Below are 18,526 nucleotides of genomic sequence, written 5' to 3'. Positions count from 1 at the left end.
TGTCAACCCAGAACCTGTGAGTGTGACCTTTTATGAAAAATGTCTTTACAGATGTAATAAAGGTAAGGATCTCAAGATCAGATTATCTCAGGTTATATTGATGGCCTAAATCCATTGGCAAGTATCCTAATAAGAAGAGTAACTTACACACAAAATTGGAGAAGGCCATATGGAAATGGAGACAGAGATTGAAGTGATGCATCTATAAACCAGGGAACATGTAAGATTAGCACCAGACTGATATTCAGAAAGCTTGCAGAGAACAAGGAAAGATTCTCCACTTGAGCCTTTTTGGAGGGAACATGATCCTGCTGATACCTTGGTTTTGTATTTGTAGTCTCCAGAACTATGAGAGAATAAATTTTTGTTGCCTAAAGCCACCAAGTTTGTGGTAATTTGTTATGGCAGCTCTAGGAAACTCACACAAAGAACCTAGTAGTTGCTAGCCCTCTGGGTTGCCCTTGTCTGTCATCTTAGAAGTGGAAAATAAACACTACTTTCCTAAATTGTGCCTACGGCAACCCTCTTGGGTCTCCTCCCTCTCTGGGAACTCTGTACTATCGCTTTACTATCGCTCAATAAACTGCTTTGCTGCCCTCCAAAAAAATACATATATACATTTTGCCTATTTGAGGCTCAATTGTCACGTAGAGAGAATCTTCCCAACTCAGGAATGGCTGGATTTAACATCTGGCTTCTGAAAAATACTCAGATAAAGAACAGTGGCTTCTGACTGAGTGATGTATAGAATTGTTGATCATCATATTGGATACCTGGAATTAATCTAACACTGTATATTAGTTATGCTGGAATTTAAATTTAAAAAAAATTAAAAGAACATGAGGAATCTCACCTACTGCTTGAAATTCATGGCCACTAGAGTCAAATTGAATCCTGATTTGACTCCTGGTTCCTCCTACTCATAACTATGCAACTTTAGGCAATTTATTTAGCCTTGAGACTAGCACATAAGACCTAAATAAATGATAGCTTCCTATTTAGCTCCAATTTTTGTGATTGTTTTTGTTTACTTCACATGGCTGCTCTCTGTTTGTTTATTCCTTTCCATGGCAGGAAATAGCTACCCCAGTCCCCAACCCACACGACTTTTTAGTTTCAAAATCCAACAGCAGCTAATTAGAATCTTTGCATCACTTATTTCAATATCTTTAAAGAGAGAGACCACGATGTATGTTCAAACCATTGTGCATATTAGCTATCACTGGCTTGACCTTCTATGTCTGCGAAGGCAAGATCTTTTTGAAGGGTATTGTATGTAGGAAGGCAGTGGTGAGCATTTCCAGAAGTCTTTTAAGTGTTATATATTCAAATCTCTTTATATATTCTTTCATATGTATGCCTTTGATTTCATGCTTTAAAAAGTATCTCCTACCTTGAGATCATATATTGACCCTTTATTTGTTACTTCCATGTATACTCTCTAAAATAATTTGAATTTTTTTATTAGAAGGGTACTTTTCTCTAAGTAGCCTATTTGTCCCAACATAATCTTTTCAATAGTATTTACTTTTCTCACCAATTTTGAAACATGAATACCAATAACAATCACATTTACTAGATAATTTTTATGTGCCAGAGGTTTGCCGCTAAGTATATTACATGGATTGTTTCAGCTTAGCAGTATTATTACCCACATATGACAGCTAAGAAATGGCATACTTGGGATTCCACTCAGGTCATCTAATTATAGAGCTCATACTTTTAACCACTATGCTACTCTTATAAATAATTTGGGTCTATTTTTAGCTCAAACAATAGGAAAGATTTTTGACATAACTGGAAGTCCAGATTTAGGGTTGACTTGGCTCGTGCTCACTTTGGCAGCACATATACTAAAATAGGGTTGACTTGACTTGAGTTCAGTGTCCCCATGATCTCTTGGCTCTGCTGCCTTCCATGTGTGATTTCATCCCCAGGCTGATAGTGAAATAGCTGCAGTAATTCTAGCCCCCATATCCATTCACAAGAATGTCCAGTAGAAAAGAAACAAAATGGCTACTTTAAGAAACTCCCCCAGAAGAATAAAGAATTTTCTCAGACCCTCCAACAAATTCTCCTCCAAGATGGGCCCAAATACTCATTCCTGTGTCAATTATGGACTAGGAGATTAGATTAAATCAATTATACAAGCCCAACCCTAGAGTTAGAGATGGAATCAAATTTCCTTTGGAACATGGGCAGCATAAAAGTAAGAAGGACTATCAGTAAGGATTAGGTTCAGCTCTCTAATGCAGAAAACCTAAAATAGCAGTAGGTTAAATAAGTTGAAAAGTAAATCAAGTCTGGAGGTAGGCAGTCCTGGAGGTAGAGCTAGGATAGAGGCTCCATGGTCACCCAGTTTCCCTCCTGTCTCAATGCTCTGCCATTCTCACCCATGTGGCTTCTACTTCATGGTCCTAGATCATTCTGAAGCCACAGCCATCATATCCACCTTCAGGCACCAAGAAGGAGGAAGGAGTGGAAGGGAGAGACTGATTTCTTCTTTTAAGGACATATCCCAGAAATCATATGATACATTTCTGTTTTACAACCCATTGGACAGCACTTTAGTCATTTGGCAACATTGGCTGAAAAAAGCTGAGAAATGTGGACTTTATCCCAGATAATTATTTGCCCAGACACAAATCAGAGATTCCACTAATAAAGAAGAGCAAAAGATATAATGAGAGCATGCTAGCAGTCTCTACAACAGGTGGAAAACATGAATTCAACTGGGGTTCAGTTACAAAAGAATAAAGGGGAACCTAAATTCTGATTAGGCAACGAACAATGTGTCCTGAAGCCCCAGTGGAGTGTTTGGTCCAGTCCTAGACTAGTCAACAACCCAGTGGTATCAGATTACTCTGGTTGGACATCCTGTGCCACACACCCATTCCTGGAACTTGACCATAGAGTCATTCATGCCAAAACTCATGATTGAGAATGGAGCTGGAGCAGCTCCCTAAAGAGATTTGTTTGTATCTTTTTGAGAGTTAATATACTAGTAATTAAAGTTCAGATTGAAGATATTAATCTTTTGTCCACTATGTTCCAAATTGTTTTCTAGTTTTTCATTTACCTTTTACTGTTATAATGATGTTATTATAGTTATTGCTTTCACTACAGAAGTTTACATTTTGTATTATCAAGTATTCTTTGCTTTTTTCACATTTTTTTTTACTTTTCTGTTAGAATGATCCTTTATAATACGGATATGATAAATATTCACCTATAGTATCTTCTTTCCTGATTGAATTATTTTTTATCAGTCAGAAGATGCATTCTGCTGCACATATAACAAAAAGTCCAATTACAATCACTTAACACTAAATAGGGCTTACTTTTTCTCAGGTAATAAGTTCAAAGTTTGTTTGGTGGACTTATTATATCTTAAAGAATCCAAGCTCATTCCACATTTCCGTGCTATAATCCTTAATATGTAGGTTTTCCTCAAGTTCACAAATGATCACTGCAATTGTAGGCATCACATCTGAAGTACTTTTAGAATTAAAGAAGAAAGGCAAAATGTAAAAGGTACATGCCACCTGAATCTACCTATTTCAGCAGGAAATCAGTATCTTTCCTGGAGACCCCATCTATAGGATTTCTCACTGGCTAGAACTAGATTACTTGGCCTCACAAACGAGCAAGGGAATCTTGAGGAAATAAATATTTTTATCTCAACACACTTCTGCTCTGAGAAAAAAAATCTAATTCTATTATCAAAAAGGGGGAAATGGATATTGGGTAGACAACATCTGCCATATTTTCCATCTAGAATTTTGGGGATATATGATATAGAACAAGGAACTAACAATTTTTGCCACTGACTTAACCAACTTTCCCAGCATCTTTATTGATTAAGTCATTCTTTTTTCATTGATTTGGCAAGAAATTTCATTTAAGAATTTATAGAGTTTCTGTTGTGTGCTCTGCGGCAACACGATCAGGATCCCGAGGGTAAGAGGATGAGGAAAATAAAAGAAAGTAAAGAGATGGGGACAGGAGGGGACACAGTGGATGATGTCCAAGCAGTGCCAGCTTTATTCAAGGTTCTACAAGATTATATAGCATAAGCAAAACAAAGACAAAGAAGTATCTGTTTCTTAGCATGTTTGTGAAACCCTCCAAGGTTCCCCTTTATCAGCATGCAAGACAGACCCACTGGTGCCAGAAGACCTTGGTAAATAGATAAGCTTGTTGCTCCAGATGTACATACCTCAAAGAAATATTAGATATGGTTAACAGACCAGCAAGGACAGCACAGACCCCTATTCAACTTTATGGCGAGGCCATAATACATTGTATCTAATGTGTTATGTGGGCGATCACTGCACAAGCCAGCTCTGAAAACCATTGCTCAAGCCCTTTCTCAAGCGTCAACCAACTATTCACCCTTTAGGCTCCTGAGCCTTTTGAGTGAATGAGGGATTGCAAGTCGAGGCCTGGTTTGGTTCAGTTACTCCAGCTAGTCCGTGGTCGCCCACAAGTTTCCAGTTCCAATAAGGGCAGAGTGGTATCTAACAGATCAGCCTGCATTAGATCAAACTTTGGACAAAATATGGAAAACAACCATTGAAGGCAATGGGGAGAAAAGGCAAAAGCTGACAAAAACTGGAGTCTTGTTGATACTTGAAAGGGGGAACTGACACTAGGTGAGTTTCCCAATTTTACAGCTTATGCCTAAAGGCAGGCCACAGTCAACACAATGCCATCTACTACCTTGAAGAACCAGAAAGAAGAGTTTAGGGTTTCTGTAGCAGCCAGAAAGTGGAGGGGGACACCCTGGAAAGGAACGAGCCACAGGGGAAGAATACCAAATTCTATATACAGACTCTTCCAAAATCTGTTTGTCCCCTAAATTACACCACTCATAGGCAGTGTAGATACCAAGAAGCCCAAATAAGATTAAATAATTCAACGGATATTTTAGCTGAACCCTGCTGCAAGAGACACAGGGTTTCAGCCAAGTTAAATGCCCACATGAAAAAAAAATCAATATTCTTTGGAGGAATATGTCAGAATCCAGAGGCTCTACAAGCATCATTCACAATATCAAGAATACACAGCAAAGTTCTCTACATACAAGAATAGGAAATATGACTGATACTCAGGAGGAAAAGCAATCAATGGAGAACATTCCTTAAAAGACCTTATTTTAGAATTAGCAGACAAAAATCCTAAAGTAACTGTTATAACTCTTTGATCAGCAGAGTCTAAGGTCTCAAGCCATTTCTAATCCCTCCCTTTAGAAAGGGTTATAATGAATAGGTTATCCTATTAAGCAGATGTCCACATGTCCTCCCAAAAACTGGCTGAGAATTAACCAGGATGATGAAAGTAAGAAAAGCAGGGGTTTTTTTCTTTTTGTTTTTTGTTTTAAGATTATTCATTCATTTATTTATTTGAGAGAGAGGGAGAGTGACAAAGAGAGAGCATGTGCAGGAGAGGGGCAGAGGGAGAAGGAGAAGTAGACTCCCCACTAAGCAGGGAGCTCAATGTGGGGCTTGATCCCAGGACACCAAGATCATGGCCCAAGCTGAAGGCAGACGCAGAAGCAGAAAAAAAGGCAGGGATTTTCATTTCGCTTGTATAGAAAGAAAAATCAATAATAGGTTGCTATGTTGGCAGAGAGCTCTTGCCCAAACCTTCGGATCTCAGCATTCTTGGGTTCAGAGGTAGCAGAGTTAGCAGTTGTGGGATTACATGGCTCTTTTATGGTCATTTATTTACCACCTTTATTAAAATCTAACCAATCTCTCTTCAGAGAAGATTTTCCTGTAGCCCACCCCACCTCCCACCTCAATCTCTTCAAGGAGAGTTTCTTTGATACCTTAATAATCTTTTTTTCTTTCAGAAATTCAACACAGGGGATCCCTGGGTGGCGCAGCGGTTTGGCGCCTGCCTTTGGCCCAGGGCGCGATCCTGGAGACCCGGGATCGAATCCCACGTCGGGCTCCCGGTGCATGGAGCCTGCTTCTCCCTCTGCCTGTGTCTCTGCCTCTCTCTCTCTCTCTGTGACTATCATAAATAAATAAAAATTGAAAAAAAATATTAAAAAAAAAAAAAAAGAAATTCAACACAGCATGATAATCTCATAGGAGTAAAGAGGAAACTATGTCTCAAAGGGTAAAAGGACTCCACAGGGGTTACAAATCCTACTACAGATAAAGCAAAGATCATCTCTGTAGAAGCTAAAATGGGTCATCTTCTTAACCCATTTCCTTATTATTTAGGGAAAATGTCTTCTCCACTTGTTGCACCCTATTCTGCAAGCAAATTTGCTCTGGACGGATTTTTCTCCTCTGTCAGGATGGAACATTCAGTGACCAAGGTCAATGTGTCGATCACTCTCTGTATCCTCGGCCTCATAAACACAGGTAAGGTGAAGAGAGTGGAATAAACAGCCTGCAGATGACTGCCTTCCTTACCATTGTGGGCAAAGAAGGTGCTGAACTCTTTGACTCATGTGTAAGGCACTAAAAACCAGCAAAAGCACAAGTCTCCATTTAACGAAGCACTTCTGTCACTAGTGGAGCCTCTGACTATTCTTTGACCCTTCTTTCCATTCTGACCACCAAGTGTGCTGAGTGACACCAGACTCATCACTTGACCCTATTCTTTACATCCTCAGGAACACTCGATGGCCACTACTTTCCTCTTTGAGGCTTATCAAGTACAAGTTTCTTATTCTTAATATCATCACCTGTAATAAGACATATTGATATCATGAACCTTTTTCTTCTTCATGAATAATCTCTAAACCCAATATGAGGCTCAAACTTACAACCCCAAGATCAAGAATTGCATGTTCTATTGACTGAGCCGGTCAGGCACCCCTCATAACCCTTTGACATGATGCACTGAGAAGGACACAGTATCATTTTTGTGATATTCTTGCCAAAAAGGCATAATCTCAATCTAGTCAGCAGAGGGAGATGGACAGAGGCACCTGGCTGGCTCAGCCGGTAGAGCATGAGGCCCTTGATCTCGGGGTAGTAAGTTTGAGTACCATGTTGGGTGTAGAAATTACTTAAAAATTTAAAAAAAAATTTTTTTTTAAAAAGAGAGAGAAATGGACAAACCCAAACTGACATTCTACAAAACAGTTGATTAATAATACTCTTCAAAACTGTCAAGCCCATGAAGGACAAGGAAAGAATGAAGAACTGTCACAGACTGGAGAGAAAATAAGAAGAAATTACTACTAAGTGTAATCCTGGCTAAGACCCTCAAACACAAAAAGGTTGTTAGTGAACAAAATAAGGTCTGTGTTTTAGTTAGTAAATTTGTCCCAAATATATTGTACACTGACAATAGTACAGTGCTTATGTGTGACGTTATAATTAGGGGAAGCAGAGTGAAGGCTACAAGGGAATATTCTGCACAAGTTTTACAACTTTTCTGTAAGTCCAAATGCAAGTTTATCTAGAATAGGTACAATGAGAAAACTTTATTTAAAGAGTAATTGAGTCAATTGAGTGGTTGTTCTTGAACAAGAGAGAAAGAAAGACACATAATGAAACAAGGATAGAAAAAGAAAAAGAAGCTGTGCAAAAAGGACATGGAAATTTGGAAGAGATAACTAACTTTCCTTCCAAATGAAAGTGGTTTGTGTTGACAGAAACAAAGGCCTGGATTCTTGTCCATATCCTCCTTTTACAAGCTAGTAAATCATTATCATACAGCACTTGGCTTTACCCACTGATACTTTCCATTAGCTTCTATACTCATTCTGCTCCTCCATATTACTCTTTCATCCCATCCAAAACGCACAAGAGAGAAGCATGATTTAAATCTCTCCATCACCTTTAACTGCCCCCCAAATCTTCATCCAGGAAGACAGGGCCCACATTAACTCTAAGCCTCTCTTTGCAGAGTGGGCCCTAAATGTACCCAGTCTTCTGAGACGGCCTGTAGGCCTTGTAGAGCAAGCACAGGCAAACAGCCCCTAACAGCTAAGCTGTTGCTGTCTACAGACCCTCCACCTTGTAGACTCTACTGGTCTTGGATAACCACACTCTTCTCTCATTTCTACAGACACAGCCATGAAGGCCGTTTCTGGGATACTCAGCACAGTAGGAGCATCTTCAAAGGAAGAATGTGCCCTGGAGATCATCAAAGGGGGAGCTCTGCGCCAAGAGGAAGTGTACTATGACAACTCAGTCTGGACAGCTTTCCTACTGGGAAATCCAGGGAGGAAGATCCTGGAATTCTTGTCATTAAGAAGTTATAAACTGGACAAATTTATAAACAACTAAGCACTTCCTTAGGATGCGGCATGGGAAGGGACTGTTCATCCTGATATTACCTGAGCTCCATCCATGAAGGTATCTCCCCGGAGAGACAAATGAGTGTCCCCAGAGAGTTGGAAGTCACACATCACATCTCACAATTTGAAGGAGTTCCTCTAACACTTGCACAGTGGAAATGTAATTATAATGAATGTCATGAACCACTGCAACCTGTGGTCATGAAAATGATAGTAACCAGAGGTACGATTAAAAAATAGTTCTATCAAATTTACCTCATATATAATATTATGATTAATACAATATTAATTATAATAAAGGTCATATCAACTTTATAAATTCATAATTAGTAGCTCTAAGTTCAGTTCATTCAGTATGGCTCCTTTAAAACCATGATCTATACAAGTGAAAATTTTCAGTGTTCATTTCGTATTTTGTGGTCGGAAACTTTTCTGTTCTTGAGTTAAAGAAATCACCCTACTCTTCATTTAGTGGACATCATGTCCATACCTTATTATATATTTCAGATACTCTTTATATTATTTTACATTGCTTCTCTGGGAAGGAGAACACCTGGGTGGGTATAAATCATTAGGGCAAACCCATGGATGTGGAAATCCCTGTTAACTGGAGCCAGAGAACCTACACATGTTTATTGAGCTCAGGCTGCATCAAGCATCTATACTTTACATGTGAGCTTTCAATGGTATATTAGAAGTCTGGAGAGAAGGGGATGGAGCTTAATCCTCCCACTTACACATTTAGTCATTTATTCATTCAACAAACATTTATCAAGCATGTGTCAGGCATCACCTGACTACAACCAAACAGGAAACAGAAATCAACTATATTAACAAATGAGCAAAGCCCTATATTGGTTAGCTCCTGAACAGGTCAGAGATGGCAAATTAGATCATTTTAGTAGACTTTATTTAAAAAGGGGATTATTTATTCAAAGTGTGGATAAGGTTATTGGGCAATCACATAAGGTAGTATCTCGAGGCTAGTCCCACCTCAGGGACAAAAAGAATGGTTATGAGAACCCAGAGATAGAAACTATTTGGAAAGCATCACAGAACAGGAGCTATGATATTCAGTTATGGGATGCCACTAGCCCACCTAGGACCATGTAGGAGGGATCTTGGGGAATAAACACCCAGCCTCACTCTCCTCCCTCCCTTCAATTTCTTGCTAATATTTTCTATTATCTAAACAGAGGGACAAGGGAGCAGATTCATATAAACCACACAGGTCAGCTTCCTCATGGACAGCAGGGTAGGAAAGAATGGAGAGTGTTCTGGGGGCACAGATGGGATATATCCAGCATGAACGCAACATCCCAAAATGTAGGGCTTCCATGGGAAGAGATACTAGGACACAAGACATGGGCTTGGAAATGCAAGGGAAATTTCCTTTTCCCATCTCTTACTCTAAACGTCCAGGCAGCAGAACAGACTGGAATCCATTAAGCCTGCCAGCCACATGGACAAGGAGCTAGATCTGAGGGTGAGTATAGCTGGGCTTTTCTTAGAAAGAGATTCTCTCCAGACTATGCTCAGTGCTAGGGAGCAAGAAAGACCTGACTGCACCTAGGTGCAAGTAAATAGACCCAAGGGGTGCATGGGTGGCTCAGTCAGTTAAGTGTCTGCCTTCAGCCCAGGTCATGATCCCGGGGTCCTGGGATAGAGCCCCATGTTGGGCTCCCTGCTCAGTGGGAAGTCTGCTTCTCCCTCTCCCCTGCTCATGCTTTCTCTTGCTCTCTCTCTCTCTCAAATAAATAAAATCTTGAAAGAAAGAAGGAAAGAAAGAAAGAAAGAAAGAAGAAAGAAAGAAAGAAAGAAAGAAAGAAAGAAAGAAAGAAAGAAAGAAAGAAAGAAAGAAAAGAAAAGAAAAGAAAAGAAAAGAAAGAAAAGAAAAGAAAAGAAAAAAAAGAAGAAAAAGAAAAAAAGAAAAGAAAGAAAATAGACCCAAAAAGTGAAGTTAGATTTCTGACTATATGGCATTCTGACTAACACACATGCATTGCTAGTGCTGGATCAGAGATCATGAAGTGTCTGGATGTAGGTGATAACTGCTGTGCCAGTCCCATGTTCTGCACACGACACAGATGGGGCAAGAAGCCAGGCTTGCAACAGGATGAGGGCAGGAGGCTGATCAGGAGAAAAGGAGGTAACTGCTGAGACAGGAGCGGGACTAAATGACAAATTTACAGCCAGAGTCAGCTTCCAATTAGTTTTGCCTTCAACCTGAACTTTTAGGGTTCTCTTTAGACTTAAAGACACATTAAGACTTCAGCCTATGTTTAGTATAAATCAGCTGCTCCCTGATTCTGTTCACCTATGGGGAAAGCAAGAGAAGGTGTGTAACAATATTTAGGTAACGAATAAACTAAACCTTTGGTCTTTCCAAGGGTGTGTTGGTAAATGTTTAACAACTGGCTGACCAGAAAGAGAGAGAGAGAGAGAGAGAGAGAGAAAAGCCCTAATTTGTAATATTTGCCTGCTTCCTCGATGTAAATGCTCTCACTGTGGTCGATTTCAAGCCACCAGGTCACATCACTGAATGTGTAATAGAAGAGAAACGGCACCATCAGCTCTTTCAAACCTGTACAGCCTGCTCCAGCACACCACCCTGACTTTCCAATTCCACATTCTTGACAGAATTAGTTATTCTTAAAGGCCCAGATCAAATGCTTCTCTCCTCCAAGGACTTGAAAGTAACAGGCAGCTTCTTTCTACCATTGCTGGGCAAGCTAGGGGAACAAGGGCTCCCAAAGACAGAGGATGCCCACATTCTGGATTCTCAGGGTGTCAGCATTTTGCATGACGTCCATGGCCTTACCTGTGTGCGAGTCCTGAAATCGACTTTCGTGTTCGCTAGCACAGCATTCCCCTGGGAGTAGCAGAAAACCCCACTGACAGTGGCTCAATCAAGTAGAAATTACTTCTCCTCCCATAACAAAAAGTCTGGGAGGAGCAGACCAGGGTGTCAGGAAGCCAGGTTAACTTCTGTCTTTCCACTCAACTAACCATCCTCCTCCTCATCACCGTGGAGTACAAGACAGCTGGTCTACCTCAGCATCATGCTGTGTTTCAGGAAAGGAAAAGAGGAACGTGAAGGGCAAAGCATGCACAGCAGCTGAATCTGCACCCTGATATAGAACAAACTGGGAAGCCCCATCTAGGACTTCAACTCGCATCTTGTCGTGTGACCATCCATCCCCTCAGGAGAGGTTGAGAAATGGAGCTTTCAGCTGAGCACATTGTCACACCCTCCACGAAATTGGGGCTCTGTTAGGCAAGCAGAAGTGTTTGTCACAAGTGTAAATCATGACAAATGCAAAGAAATACACAGAGCGGAAGGACACCATTCCTAAGATGCCAGGTTCCTGACCATGATGACAGGACCCAGTCCCACTGACCATCTGCAAGGCCTAATTTAGTCCCAGCTACCCCCATGCTGCAGAACATCCTAGGCTCCCGCCTCTCCAAACTTCACTTTGAGAAACTACAATTCCCTCTCTCCAGTAAAAAGTGTCATGGAAGACCCTGGACAAGAGGTAGCAGGGAGCCCTGAGGTGACCTCAGAGGCAATGACTCACATTGGCACAGGGGAGTCATCCCATCTGCTGTTCCTGGAGAGTTCTCTCTCAGGGACAGTTAATTCCCACCTCGCCACCACATCTGTTCATCCAGGCTGGGCCTTTCTCCATGGCTGGACCGCTCTAGGCCAGTGTTGCAAACCCACCCCCAGAGTCCATGGCAAGCTTCAAAAATTTCTCCAGAGTAGTAGCTGCCAAAGCTTTTGATCACATACTTCATTATTAAAAAATGATTAGGCGTAGAGATTTCTAACAGATACACAGTAATATTTACTAACATGAAGTGTATACAAAAATAAACATCATGAAAAGACAAGATTAAAAATAAATAGAAATTGTACTGTCTTCTCCCCACATCCAGTCACTCCTCTGACATGCCAGAGACCATGGCTCTAAAGCCATGTTAGAGAAAGAGGTCAGTGTATGTTATGCTTCTAGCCAGCCATAGGTTAGAGCATCAGCAAGCACCCGTGGTTCAGGGTCAGCCCCCATTCACCTTTCAGGGGGCCACATGTAGGATAGAATCCATCCTCCCCACCCCCACTCCACCCCCTCACCCCCCCCCCCACAATGCCAGCTGTCCGAAGAATTTGCCAAGGACCCACATTCTTCTTCATTAGTGCCCAGCCTAGAGCACTGGGGAACATATGCTAATCAAGTCCCGGAAGTATCCCTTAATTTCTCCAGGGAAGTATGCAAACCAAACTAATTTGCAGTATCAAGGGAGCAGAAAAACACATTGCCCGCCTTGATGCGGTGCTCATCCTGTCTCACGATGACTCCAGCAACTCCACTTCCCTGTCAACATCTCAGTACTCTTAGATCCTGCACCACAGGGTCACCAGTTCATGGACAATGCTCAGGAAAATCAAGATACCCCTTCCATGCTCCCCCCTAGGCAATTCTTAATGTAACTTCTCTAGCTGTTAGAAGTTCTCTAGTTAGACTTAGAACGTGTCTAAATTCTCCAGTTTTTAAGGAGGAGGTAGGGGGGAACCAGGGACAGGGACAGAGCCAATGAGAAAAGAAAGAATTTTCAAAAAGGTAAAGCAGGACTTAGGATGCTAATGCCTACAGGAAAATTAAAAAAAAAAAAAAAAAAAAAGCCAGGAGAAGCAGATTTAGGTCCATATGGATCCAGAACACATAGGGTGAGGAGGACAGGAACCTAGAGCAAAAGGTAAAGCCACAGGATGGGGCAGCCCAGGTGGCTCAGCGGTTTAGCGCTGCCTTCTGCCCAGGGCCTGATCCTGGAGTCCTGGGATCAAGTCCCATGTCAGGCTCCCTGCATGGAGCCTGCTTCTCCCTCTGCCTGTGTCTCTGCCTCTCTCTCTCTCTCTCTCTGTGTGTCTCTCATAAATAAATAAATAAATAAATAAATAAATAAATAAATAAATAAAGCCACAGGATGATGGGGGAACACGGGGCTAGCTGAGGACCAGGCACCAGCCAGGGCAGCACATGCACAAGTCCCTGAAACAGGCAGAGGGACCTTCCTCTATGGACTCAACTGCCTCGAGGCAATCTTAGCCCAACCCCCAGGAGCCTGTAAGTCTACTTTAACATATAAAAATTCCTTTAGAAATTTCCTTTATCTCTAAACCCCCAAGATACCTGCTGGCAATCATCCCCCAGCACACGGCCCAGGATACACATCTGAAGAGTCTCATTACTCAGGGTTTATTAGACGGTAATAAGTGACTTTTTCCCAACAATAGCTAGGCCCCTCAAGGTTCTGGAAACCTTGCTTCCAAAATTCCCCAGACCCCTCCCAACTCCCAGGTATCCAATCAGCTACCCTCAGAGGCCCGGGGCAGTAGCTCTTGGTGCCCACGGGTCCTAATCCTGCGCTTTACTAAAACCACCATTTTGCACCAAAGACGGCTCAAGAATTCTTTCTTGGTGGTTGGCTCCGGACCTCACTTATATTCCAACACTTCATCAAGGAGTGGGTGGCTAGGAAATGAGTTCTTAAAGAAAAAAAAGGGGGGTGGGCAGCCCAGGTGGCTCAGTGGTTTAGCACCTGCCTTCAGCCCAGGGCCTGATGCTAGAGACCTGGGATCGAGTCCCACCTTGGGCCCCCTGCATGGGGCCTGCTTCTCCCTCTGCCTGTGTCTCTCCCTCTCTGTGTTTCTATGAATTAATTAATTAATTAATTAATTAATCTTTAAAAAAATTTAAAAATTAAAAAAAAAAGAGAAAGAAAAGTGCCAGATGAACAAACTGTTTGAGTTGGGGAGGCTTTGGAGATAGGAGTCTCTGGGGGGGACAATAGAAGTGCAGGGTGCACAGGCTATCGCAGGGCCAGGAGCCCGAGGGTTTCCGCAGCCCCCCCACCGGTGACCGGTGACCTGGAGCCCGCGGTTTCTTCCTGCCGGTTCGCATCCTCACCCCGGAGAATCAGGCTTAGGGCGCCGGTCCCTAGCCGCCAGCCTAGGCCCTAAACCACTGGCTTTTAGCTAGATCTGTTCAATAGCGACAGCTAGTGGTCACCCTTAAAAGCAGGGTGCTTGTGAGCCTCCGAGGGAAAGAAAGGTCAATGTGAAGTGGGGAGACCAAGGCAGATTCTAGGCGGTCACTGCAAACGAGCATGTTTGCAGAGCCAAAAGGTATAAAGAAAACCCAACTTCTTAAAATGATGTCCGAGGGCCTTGGTTACCTCCATCGCCACGTCTCAGACCACCTGTCCTGCCTTTGACTCCCCAAGGACCAGGAATGGCCGGTCCTCTGAAGGCAGCCTTTTATTCCCACCAGGGCTTTGCCCATGCTATCTCCTCTGCCCAGACTGCTCTTCACTCTCCCTATTGTCTGCTTAGCTCCTACCTGTCCTTCAAGACTCAGCTCTGCCCTGACCTCCTCAGGGACAAGTGTCTTCCTTCCACCCAGGCCTATCCACAGTGCTGGGATGGGTGCTCTCCCACCGCCCACCCATGCCTCTATAATTTCTGTATCTGTCAATCACTTTAGCTCACTATGCTTTAAATCTACCTTTAAAATGGTCTTTTGTAACTACTTGAAGGTATTTATTTTCTTTTTACTCATTGTTGCATCCCTGATACTGAACACAGATCTTGGTATGAATAAGGTATGTGATTAATGTTTGAGAAATAAAGGACTCCTAGGCCCTAATACTGGGAAAGGCTTAACAGGTGGACAAAACAACTTTTCATTTTGAGGAAGAGGTGTAGCTGGATCTAAAAGTCATTTCATCAGATTCCTGCCCATTATTCTTTTCCCCGCCACCACCCTGTCTTTGCCTACAAGCAATAGCACCTTAGTCGTTGGGAGAGTCCCTCACCTCTCAGCGGTTCTCAGAACCTTGCCATCTCCAGCAGTGACCCACATCCTAGCTCTGTTCCTTCCTGCCCACTTCCTGCAGAACTTCCTCATCAGAACTAAACTGCTTCCTCTTGAAACTGCTCCAGCATACCCACTCCTGGATTTTATCCTACAGGAAGTATTTCAAAAGACAAAAAAACAAAAACAAAACAAAACAAAAAACACACACACATAATTGCCTGCCTGAAGATGCTCATTTGCAGTATTATTTGTAAAGTTAAAAATTAGAAATGACAGGGGTGCCTGGGTGGCTCAGTCAGTTGGGCATCCGCCTTTGGCTCCAGTCTTGGTCCCAAGATCCTGGGATCAAGTCCCTTGTCGGGCTCCCTACTCAGCAAGGAGTCTGCTTCTCCCTCTCCCTCTGCCTGCCACTCCCCCTGCTTGTGCTCCACTTCTCTCTGTGTGTCAAATAAATAAGTAAATAAAATCTGTTTAAAAAATTAGAAATGAGGGACACCTGGGTGGCTCAGCAGGTGAGCATCTTCCTTCAGCTCAGGGCATGATCCTGGAGTCCTGGGATTGAGTCCCACATCAGACTCTCTGCATGGAGCTTGCTTCTCCCTCTGCCTATGTCTCTGCTTCTCTGTGTGTGTGTCACTCATGAATAAATAAAATTTAAAAAAATTAGAAATGACTAAAATCTCCATATAAATAAAAATAAATCTCTCTATATAATCTCCATATGAATCAACTGATTAACTACATCATGCAGAATCTAAGAATAAACTCCCTACAATGGGGGACAATTTGTTTTTTACTCCACTTTATTAACAAACATAGGACTTACTATGTTCAGGCACTATTCTATTGCATGAATATAAACTCATTGAATCCTCAAGACAGCCCTATGATGGTAGGTGCTATTGTGTTCCCATTTATTGCAGAACACATTTTCTTTGGTCTGATATAAAATAAAATGGTCTACAAGACATTTATTTGAAGGACCGCTGTGAAGCACATCAAGTGTTTTTCTTCCATATGCAATTGTGTGATATATATATATATATATATATATATATATTTGTAAAAGAACATCGTCAGTTGACTTGAGTTGGGTGAGTTTTAAAAACTTACATATTTGGGATACCTGTGTGATTCAGCGTTTGAGCCTCTGCCTTCCGCTCAAGGTGTGATCCTGGGATCAGGCTCATCCCGCATCAGGCTCCCTGCGGGGAGCTGCTTCTCCTTCTGCCTGTGTCTCTGCCTCTCCCTCTCCCTCTCCCTCTCTCTCTCTCTCTCTCATTCTGTGTCTCTCATGGAATAAATAAATCTTTTTTAAAAAAACTTACATATTTTAACTTTTCCCATCATTCCATGGATGGAGAAGTTCCTTATGTTTATTAATTTTCAAAGTGATTATTTTTAAATGTTTTTTTTAGTCTCTGGATATACTTATGAAATGGTATCAGATAAAACACACTGTTGCAGCCCGAACTACTTCATTTCCATACAACTGCAGGTCTGAGCGAGAGTCTGTTTAGTCATAACCACTGATAAGTCACAAGGGCAGATGCTCCAAATTGCAGATGTTACTATGACAGTAGTGACAGCTAGTTTATTGAGCGCATCCTAAATGTTATACTAAATTAATCACATCAAGTAGGTATGATCATTATTGCCATCTTACAGAGGAGGAACCAGAGATGCAAAGATGGTTAATTTACTAAGCCGAAACAGGAAGCAAATGGTAAACCCAGGCTACCAATCCAGGCAGCCCTACTTCTGAGAGGTCCTGCTGATCTTCCGCCCCAGGCTGCTACTCAGGCAGTATGCTTCCCACTGAGCAACGGGCCCTAAAAAGCAGGTGCCAAGATGTGATATACAAAGTAATCTTGTTATAAGGTCGAAAGTTATCACAGCTCTAAATTAATGATTGCAATTACAGAAAGTTATGATAACTCAGGCTCATTTTTCTATGGCTATTAAATTGTATTTACCAGGGGTTAATAATTATCCTAAGCAATGTCAGCCTGACATGGCTATTGTTCAATAATAAGGAAATTATTAAACAGATTGTGGTACTTTAACATTATGGAATATATGATGACACTAAAAGGTAAAAATGCCAAAAAAAAAATGCCAAAAAAGAACTAAAACTCTGAAAAAAAAAAGATAGTATCAAGTGGAAAAACAAACGCATAATTATAGGTTCACTACACTTAAAATACGTTTTTTAAAAAGGTGTATATATAGACAAAAACTAGGAGGGAATGTGAAAAAGATGAAATTTGCGTTTGGGAGTAAGATTAAGATGTTTGTTTTCTACTTTGAGAGTAATTTAAAAAAAAAAACTATAAAACGGGCACCTGCGTGGCTCAGTCAGTTAAGCATCCTTGACTCTTGATCTCAGCTCAAGTCTTGATCTCAGGAGTTCAAGCTCCATGTCAGGCTCCCTGCTGAGTGTGGAACCTACTTTATAAATAATAAATAAATAAATAAATAAATAAATAAATAAATAAATAAATAAATAAATAAATAAAGTTATTCTAATGGTATCATATTAGAATTTTTACAAACTGAAAAAAAGAAAATCTGAATGTTTTTTGACCCATCTTTCTATCAATTTGCCTTATCAGTCTTCAGAGAGTGCTCCTAAAATGCTCTCTGCACAGCAGGCTGACAGCAATCTGTCAGTGGCTTTGGTGAGATCAGTTTTGGTTCAATATTACTACATCAATTTAAATATTCTCTGTTATGAACAACAGATTGTTCTGAATATAAAATAGATCAGAAAGGAAGGGTGTCTGGCTGGCTCAGTCGGCAGAGTGCGTGACGCTTGACCTCAGGGTCATGAGTTTGAGCCCCATGCTGAGTGTAGAGTTTATGTAAAAAAAAATTTTTTTAAAGGTAAGTAAGGTAAGTATAGAAATATGAAAAACATATAGAAAAGGCTCTGGAAGATATTTCAGTGTGGAATGTGGAGGACATCTATGAAATAACTTGGGACAGTTTAACCAAGGCTGTGGTAAGGAATGACAGTTTAAACCAGGAAGGAAAATTGCCAGTTTCAGAAAGAAGATAACACTATTAAATGAGCTAATTTTACTAGGGAGCAAATATCTCCAGAATTAGAGTGTAGTGAATACAGTTAGTGTTGTTTAGGCTCTCAGAATTCTTGGCTGAAGACAAAAGCAATCATTTTTACCTTTCACTAGATCATTGGGTGGTATCCCATTGAGTATGTTGCCCTAAAAGGGATTTTGATCTTCATACACGTTTCTTTCTGATTCTTTTTAAAAGATTTTATTTATTTGAAAGAGAGAGAGACAGAGCACATGAGAGAGAGCACATAACCAGGGTAGAGGAGGCAGAGGGAGAGGGAAGAAGCAGACTC

The 18,526-nt window shown here is 41.4% G+C and overlaps 1 protein-coding gene across 1 annotated transcript; it reads left to right on the top strand.

Moving 5' to 3' along the window:
* Positions 1-6,209: 6,209 nt before the first annotated feature.
* On the top strand, positions 6,210-8,598 carry LOC119878869 (corticosteroid 11-beta-dehydrogenase isozyme 1-like). Its single transcript, XM_038589417.1, has 2 exons — positions 6,210-6,380; positions 8,041-8,598. Exons 1-2 carry the CDS (start codon positions 6,242-6,244, stop codon positions 8,259-8,261), a joined length of 360 nt encoding a protein of 119 aa, XP_038445345.1. The 5' UTR covers positions 6,210-6,241; the 3' UTR covers positions 8,262-8,598.
* The last annotated feature ends 9,928 nt before the right edge of the window (positions 8,599-18,526 follow it).

The sequence above is a fragment of the Canis lupus genome, unplaced genomic scaffold, assembly GCF_011100685.1.
Source record: "Canis lupus familiaris isolate Mischka breed German Shepherd unplaced genomic scaffold, alternate assembly UU_Cfam_GSD_1.0 chrUn_S2017H2216, whole genome shotgun sequence".
NCBI lineage: Eukaryota > Metazoa > Chordata > Mammalia > Carnivora > Canidae > Canis > Canis lupus.
This window is presented reverse-complemented; position numbering and strand designations above follow the sequence as displayed.

Coding starts and splice junctions, on each gene's coding strand:
- LOC119878869 (XM_038589417.1), top strand. CDS start 6,242: ATGTCTTCTCCACTTGTTGCACCCTATTCTGCAAGCAAATTTGCTCTG. Junction 6,381..8,040: donor CCTCGGCCTCATAAACACAG/GTAAGGTGAAGA, acceptor TCATTTCTACAG/ACACAGCCATGAAGGCCGTT.